General features: G+C 37.6%; 1 protein-coding gene across 2 annotated transcripts; it reads right to left on the bottom strand.

Annotated features, from left to right (window-relative positions):
- Nucleotides 1–640: 640 nt before the first annotated feature.
- On the bottom strand, nt 641–7,628 carry LOC109178851 (regulation of nuclear pre-mRNA domain-containing protein 1A). 2 transcript variants are annotated; one of them, XM_019328408.1, is made up of 9 exons: nt 7,390–7,628; nt 6,571–6,642; nt 5,693–5,833; nt 3,653–3,900; nt 2,867–2,986; nt 2,586–2,742; nt 2,301–2,440; nt 2,170–2,205; nt 641–1,652 (listed from the first exon to the last, which is right to left on the bottom strand). In XM_019328408.1, the coding sequence occupies exons 3-9, from the start codon at nt 5,766–5,768 to the stop codon at nt 900–902; spliced, it is 1,530 nt and encodes a 509-aa protein (XP_019183953.1). In that variant the 5' UTR covers nt 5,769–5,833; nt 6,571–6,642; nt 7,390–7,628; the 3' UTR covers nt 641–899. The 2 variants fall into 2 exon arrangements, with proteins under 2 accessions (XP_019183953.1, XP_019183948.1); XM_019328403.1 differs by lacking the exon at nt 6,571–6,642.
- Nucleotides 7,629–8,285: the final 657 nt, after the last annotated feature.

The raw sequence follows: 8,285 nt of genomic DNA, 5'->3' as shown, positions 1-8,285 counted from the left end.
GGTAAGTTATGTAGCGAGTTGACGTGATTATGTGTATTTGTTTATAAATTATGTGTATTTGTTTATACAATTATGTGTATTTGTTTATACAATTATGTACATTTTTATACAATCATGTACATCTTTTTTATACAATTATGTGCATCTGAAACAGGAAATTTATGTGTATTATGTTAAGAGTTGATGTTTATAAGTTTATTATGTTAAAAGTTTATGTATATATTATGTATTATGTTATATTATATGTATTATCTTTTAAAAAAAAATATGTGTATTTTGTTATACAATTATGTGTATTCTAGTATAAAATTATGTACATTTGTGAACATGAGATTTTTTTTTTTAAGAAAATTAACCGCCAACACAAGGTAGCAAAATTTTCAAAAAAAAAAAAAAAAAACTGAAACGACTGTCGTTTTGCATCAGGGCGCACAATGCAATGCGCACCCTGATGCGTGCAGGATATAAATTTCCAGCCTAGACCCATTTTATTAAAATCAGTTCAAGGCTGGTTTGGTCTTGAACCGGTCCATGACCATCTCTAATACCAAGCTTAAATAACAACAAATAAAAACAACAACAATAATGTTACTATTATTATTAACAAGCTAGCACAAGCCTGATGTAAGAATTGTATGTCTCCTGATCTAATGCTGATCTTTATAAACTAAATAAAACAAGTTTAATCAACTACAGAGTACAAAATTAAAATAATTCAAAATACAAGTTACAAATATTTACTCCTCCAGTATGTAAAAGCTAAGAATGTGTTTTATCAGACATGAAAGTAAAACACATGTTTCAAATTCCTAACGTTAATTTATCACACACAACACTACTCTCATCTCAGTCACCTCACCAACACCCTCCCAGGTTCAGTAAGGCTGGCTGGCTTGCTGTTACTGGCGGCCGGCAGGTGCCATTGGCAATGTCGATTGTGGTGTATAGAAACCACTATCGGGTGGCTGATAAACCTGAAAAGCATTTGCGGGGGGAGCTGAATAAGGTGCAAGACCATTCATTGGAGGAATGGCCTGGGGATATGCTGCTGCTGGCGGCTCTAGGGATGTCGCGAAACTGAATGCAGCATTAGGGTTCTGCAAATACTGAGGATATGGTTGCATTGGAGGTAGAGGGGGCATTGGAGGGGGAGATGAAGGGGGAGGGGGTTGTTCATTAGGAATCAAATCCGGGGAGGAGACAGGTTGTGAAAATGAAAGTGTTGTTTGAGGGTTCTGGGGAACATACGCTGAATGTTCATTTTCAAGCTTTGCCCTTTTCTCAGCCGGGTAATCGGTGGCAGATTCCTTCATTTGATTGCCGCCAATCATGCCCTCCGATGCAAGAGAGGAAAGCACATAAGTCAACATCTGGGCAGAAGATGTCGAAGCCGTAAGCTTTGCAGCCACTGCAGCTGCTGCAGACTTGGGATCTTCTTCGAGGCGACCAGATTTTTCGCCAAAAGATACCTGACGAGTGTATGTCACGGGTGCTGATTGGTCTCCTCCGCTTCCAGATACAAAACTGCGAGGAGGAGCTTGGGAGGTGGGACCATCTTTTCGCCCATGCTCGCCCAATATTTGCATAGCATTGTCACCATTCACCAACTGTTTGCAAATATTGCTTGCCTGTTCCGAGTGTGACTGAGCAGCCTACAAACACAACAAGACACCATTCTAGGTTATTACAAATTTGGAATATGTTTTAAGTACCGATACAGATTTAAGATGGATGCAACAAATGCGGCTCAAATCAGTACCAAAAGTCATGTGAATTAAACATGCTGTTGGATGGAGGCCGGTAAAGGACCAAGTCCAACACCATGCCTCTCAAAAATGTGTGGCAGTATAAGGAAATAAAGTTACACCTTCGCTATAAGCTACAACTTTTGATGTAGTGATAAGCGCTTGATCCTATCAGTGCCAAGTCACGGGTTCAAGTAACCCAGCATAAGACTGGCAGGTGCTGGGAGGGGGAATTGTTGGGCGGAGGCCTGAAGAGCCAAGTCCAGCACCTGAGCACCATGCCTTTCGAAAATGTGTGGTGGTATAAGGAAATAAAGTTGCGCCTTCGCTACAAGCTATAGCTTTTGGCGTAGTGGTAAGCGTTTGATCCCAACACATTCAATATTTGTCTCTATGCAATCAAAAGTAATGAATTATCATTTACCTGAAGTTCACTACGGACAAGTTCCAGTTTATATTCCTGATACCAAACATGAAACATAATAACATATAAGTCGTGAAAACCACGAATAGCAAGTTAGACAAATAAGATGCAGCTGGACACAGGAAATAAACCTGTTCCCTTAGAGCCTCCCTAAGCTGCGAGACAAGGTTTGCTCTAGACGATTCAACCATTATTAGCTGCTCAATACACTCCCTCAACATCGTCTGTGGCCCCTTAAGCTCGTGTGCAAATCCAGATCCATTAAGGTGCCCTTTAAAAAAAAAAAAAAAAGGAATGGGAAAGAGAAGAAAAAGTGGAAGAGATTACAATTAGAAGATTACAAGCATGATTTCAGACAGGGTTAACAAATGATTACGGGGAAAATAAGTTGATTAATTAATTAATAAGGAACACACCTGAGTTAAGGTCACCTCCGATTTCCTTGTCAATTTTCTCGACTGAGTTAATTGCATTCCTACATCTAGTTAGTATAGCATCTTCATCCAGTTGCCCTCCATAAAGCACATGATAACTTGAAACTATTTTGTCCAATCCATTTCCAGCAGAAGGCCTCTGTCAAGAAGAGAGGACGGGGGGTTATTTATCAATCATTAAAACAAAGGAATTTTTCAGAGGACTTTCCGAAACAATGATTTAGCAGCAAAATCCATTAAGGTATTTTGAGAAGCTCATATACCAGTCTGAATCCAGACGGTTTCCCATTTCTATTGCTAGTATCACCATGCTTCCCAGCAAACTCTTCTTTGAGAATCTGTCCTCGAGAGCCAAATACTTTTCTCTCCTCCCATATATCAATCTGAAGATAATAATATGTGAAAAAACATAAGCATTGATAATTTTACGGTGAAGATCAAACATCTGGAGTTTGGGCCAAATTTGAATAATTGATTTATGGCCATTCCTGATATTATTATTGTACCATTGAACATGAACAGAACAATCTCCGATTGCAGATCTGCTTCTTGTTGCAACAAAGGCTAATTTAATTGATGGTAATATAATAAATAGATCAGCAAGAATTTGATTACAAAGCAAAAGGAGTTTCAAGCTTAGCCTGGTAATAGGTTAAGCCCTTTCCAAGGCATTTTTGCCCTTGAAATCTCCCCCTAACCCAGCAAAACACAAGCACAAAAAGATAGTCTTAATCCCTTCAAAGTTTAGGGTACTACAAGTACTTATGTTCCTTTATAAAGGCATCATAAGAAAGTTTCAGTAATCCATAACGATCCCAAAAATGAAAGAAATAGGTTTTCTTAGAATCATCTATATCTGTTCATTTTTATTTTACTGATAATTAGGCCAAATTCAAACACAATGGCACTCCATAATTATCACAAACTCCAATGGCATTTATAACCCACTCCTATTGCTGTTTCAGCCCAACAATCCAACATTATCAACTATCATCATTGTAGTAATTCAAAGCAATAAAGTATCAATACAGAAAAATAGAAATGCCTACCAGCCGTAATGCGGCATTCCTTCCAAATTCATCCCCATTATCAACAACTTTGCGCAGTGCCCCTGGAAGAACCTTCCAAAACTCACCCACAAACTCTGAACCCTTCCGCCTGCTATTTTGGAGAATATCATTTGCAAGATAGAGAAAAGCCAAACGCTGCTCACGTGGAGCGCAATGAAATTGTCGATCCCAGGTTTCAACAACTTGTTTTGCTTTATTCATGTGAAAAATACACCAATGTGATAGAGCTTGTTAGTGTTAAGGGCACTTTCATCTAAACCATCTCAATTGCAAAGAGTATGCACAGGAAAGTCAAGGTAAGATGGATCAAATAACCAACATAAAGTTTCGGCCAAATTTAACAGTTTACACCAGTGTTGTAAAAATGGGCCTAGGCGGCCGGCCGACTAGGCGCCCGACTCGGCCAACTTAGCGCCTAACCCGGCCAAGTCAGCGCCCAACTTGGCCAAGTGTTTTTTTAAGGTTTAGGGCGGCTGCACCTTATTATTCTTATTTTTACTCGGACACCTAGGCGGCACCCCCCCCCCCCCCTCACGGACGCCCAACTAGCGCCTTTTGCAACCTTGGTTTACACTAACAGAGTATGAACTTCCATCAATATAGATTATTCATATAATAAATGGAAAAAGGGTAGAATAAATGGAACACTAGTGACGATGATTTTATATACAGGAATAAGGAAATCTGTGTGCGCCAGTTGGGATTGAGGTAACAACTGTCTCAGAGTTGATGGAGCCAGAACAGCATGTGAGACTCAATATTGGGAAAGAGACTTGGAGTGTAAAGCAGGGGGGAAGGAACTAACTAACATACAAGTGACACAAGAAACCTCCCAAAGTGGCATTTTGAACTAAGACATGGATATGATGGTCGATCAGAGAGCATAACGTTCCACTAAGATTAAGACCAAGTCAGGTGTTGGGATAAGGTTAACTATGGGGTGTAATCCATTTGTAGGATATAAAATGATGAGGAGTTGAGTGGCCCTAAAATAATCAACACATACAGGACGACTTAAAGAAATGCACAGGAAGTTTGAAATGGGCTTGCTGACTAAGGAAAATTATATGGTTTAGAGGCCAACTCTATGTCAAATGTCCAGAAAACTGAACAGTTACAAAGTTTTCGGATATCGTACCTAGAAAAAACAGCAGAATGAAGATGGGACAAGAAGCTTGTATAGAGGGTAGAAAAAGGAGAAATTTCAACTGCAGGTGCCACATAAAGGACCCCTGCTCATAGCTCTTTTTGGGGTCTAAGAACGCCTTACATTATTGATTATTGGTTGGCTGTTTGGGAGAGGATTTATTACGTTCCTTTTAAAGTACTCCGTAATAATCTTATGGAGTAAGATGGGTTTCAGATTCAAGGTTTCTTTGTAAGTTCAATTTTATATGCTTGAATTGAACCCCCTGAAGCTTTAAAAGACTTCTTTAACAGGATGCAGAAAGAAATCTTAAAAGAACAGTCAGCTTCACTTTTGCAGCAATAAAAAACTTTAAAAAGATAACCAGGCAACACAATCAGAAAGGAGATTGCTTGGATTCAGAATGTTAAGGCTAAGGATATTAAAGGAATGGTGGAGAAGAACGGACTAGGAAGGACAACTTAAATTCTAATTAACCAAAGATTTTGTTTGCAAGACATCACATCATGTTTCCTTTCATGTCCCTCATAATAAGGAATTATAGCTGAGATGTAGGAAGGATGAATAAAAATCTATACAATTAAGACAATGATTAGAAAATACTATATTTCCATTTTCCAACTTTGAAAAAGTGTTATAGTAGAAAAGTAATTATGCTTCTTATCCACACCTACTTACTGCTCCCTTTTTTTTTCCTGTTATACTCTTTTTATCCTGAAACTGGAAGTATATAGCAAAAGTAATGGCTAATAAATAATGGCAATATTAAAATGTCAGCGATAATATTATCCAGTATTTAAAATAAGCTTTTCCATCAAGACAAAAGTTACAAAATTATAATCACTTAGTTTTTAACTGATATGGAAGGATACTCTCGATGCTTTGTTGTGAACTGTTGAGCTTAGCCAGCTTTTCAACCAAAATCTGAGGATTAAAATTGCTGCCCATGGCTTCCAAAGGATATGCTTACCAACTTTAAAATCACGATGCAGGCCCTTTTACAAAAGCACCCTCTGAAAAGAGAAAAGGGTATAGAAGAGAAGGGAAAGCTCATTATCAGAATCTTGCGACTTAAACACACGCAAAATAGATTTTTAATATTTCACAAGGAAAACAACACCACAAATCAAGAGCTCAGAAGTATAATTGATCAACAAAACATTAGATGGATAGCGTACAATGCAAAACTAAACAAGGATCTTTCTACATCTGAAAGAATAATGTAATAACAGGACATTGCAATAGGATGTGCTTAATAATATGTTTAGGACATAGGGAGAGAAAGCTCTAGTAACACACCCAAATAAATAAGTTATGACCCAACACATCTCCAGTTGCAATTTAAGTAATATGAGTCAACAAGTTTCCAACTTTCCATAATGCTGAGTAGGTGTTATGTAATCAATGTATTAATGACATTTTGAAAAGGAGTTTTTTGGTATGAGGTCCATTATAGCCAACTATTAAGATTCTCAGAGTTTAAGGAATATAGGAAATAATAATATCCATAAATAAGGAAAGCAATTAGCCAAAATAACCGATGAGAATGAAATCCTCGTGATTATTCTAAATCGGCAAAAGAGGGGAAATTCTCCTAAATCCTTCATCCCACAAAATAATCTGTTACAAGATAATTAGCATAGAATTCATTATATATAATTATATAAAGTTAACTATCATAACAGAATTCTTTTGACAACGGAAGTAAAGTTGGCCAAAAGACAAATTCAACCAAGTAGATGCAACTTACTTTGAACTATAAGTTTTTTTGGCGCCTTGGTCTAATACCTGAAACCTTAATGCAGCCTACTGCCCTACATCACTGCATAAAGTTCATAATTACAAGCCTAAAATTTCTGGTTCACAGCCACAAAAATCAGTAGCCTAGCAATCCTGCATTGATCACCCAAGAAAGCTTCAAACCAGATTAAGCACTATCATAGAGCAAGGATTAAGGTACTTGAAAAGTTTTAATATTGCATACATTCTCAGCACCATATTCCTGAAACACAGATTCTTGTTTCTTCTGTTTCATTATCAATGACTTAATCTCTACAGGCTGATTCTTTTACATAAGATCAGTTATGTATAGGATCCATTTATCTAGTCTCTACCATTTTAGTTATATTTGACTTCCCAGTGTGCCCTAATAAGACTGTCCTATAAACAATTTCTTCCTTCCCAGAGCCCTGATCCTAAAAATAAAAATTCAACCTATATAAAAAACCATGGGTTCTTTCCTGCATTTATATCCACTATAAGCACACACACAGGCAAGAAAAAAACAAAATTTATGCGGGAAAGAAGAAAGTCAAGCTTATTCCATGACCCATCAACAATGTTTAGCAGCAACACAAAAGGAGGAAATACATGCTAGCAAATACAGCAAAGAATTGACGATAATTGAAGTCAAAGTCACAGCAAGAAAATGAAAGAACTAATGCACTACTGATGCAGAACCCTAAATCAGTGACAAAGGGGAAAGCCCTAGAGAGGAAACGAGAGAAAAAAAAAAATTTTAAAAAACAAAAATTAAGAAGGAAAAAGTGAAAAGCAGATAAACACGAACCAGGCTATGAAGAATGCAGGGGGCCGTGGGTTCATCGACGAAAGAGAAGTTGATCGATTCCGCCGGAAAATTGCGAGCACGACAACCTTAGTGGTTTATGTTGGGTTACCCTTTTATGTAACGTACCGTGATTCTGATGAAGTTTGGGGTACAATATTATTTGGGGTAGGATAGGGCTTGAGAATTTGAACAGAAACAGGAAGAAGCGACTTGGGTGAAGTTTCGGTCTAAAGTACGGTCATCGAGTGTTCTGTTCAGATATTATTACGAGTGCACCTCGTACTAATTACCAGCTATGTCCATTCTACCACATATATGTACTGTATTATTTTTATTTACGAAAAAATATAAAAATGTGTTATCATATTCTATATATATTATAGATGTTCCAAACAGTCACATAGATGTTTTGTATATACTCATATTAGTTTTTTTATTTTTTAAAGGAAACAAAGATTTTATTGATAAAGGTCAGCAAACAAAGAGTTAACAATGAAAGAGGGTGGAGAGCCAGTCCACACCCTACGATCAGTCATGGAAAGAGATTCTCGAGCTAACAGGTGGGCAATCCGATTCGCTGATAAAAAACATCATAAAGAGATGACAATAAATCTTTTACATCAAGCAAAATAAGATCAAACTGGGAATCAAGATTGGTTGATTGGAGATTCTAAGTGATTTGCAAAGCGTTGGTTTCAACTTGACTGTGTGAGAGGAATTTTTCCTTAAGCCAACTGACAGCTTCACAAAGTGCAATCGCTTCAGCTTCCTTGACAGAGTACAGGCCGGACCATGGTAGACTAACAGCTACAATGAACTCCCCTTGATCATCTCTCAAAACCCAACCAAATCCCATGCGACCTCTGGCATTGTCCACCGTAGCGTCCACGTTGAGT

Source organism: Ipomoea nil, unplaced genomic scaffold (assembly GCF_001879475.1).
Source record: "Ipomoea nil cultivar Tokyo-kokei standard unplaced genomic scaffold, Asagao_1.1 scaffold0179, whole genome shotgun sequence".
Lineage (NCBI taxonomy): Eukaryota > Viridiplantae > Streptophyta > Magnoliopsida > Solanales > Convolvulaceae > Ipomoea > Ipomoea nil.
The sequence above is the reverse complement of the archived record's forward strand: the minus strand, read 5'-3'. Positions and strand labels throughout refer to the sequence as shown.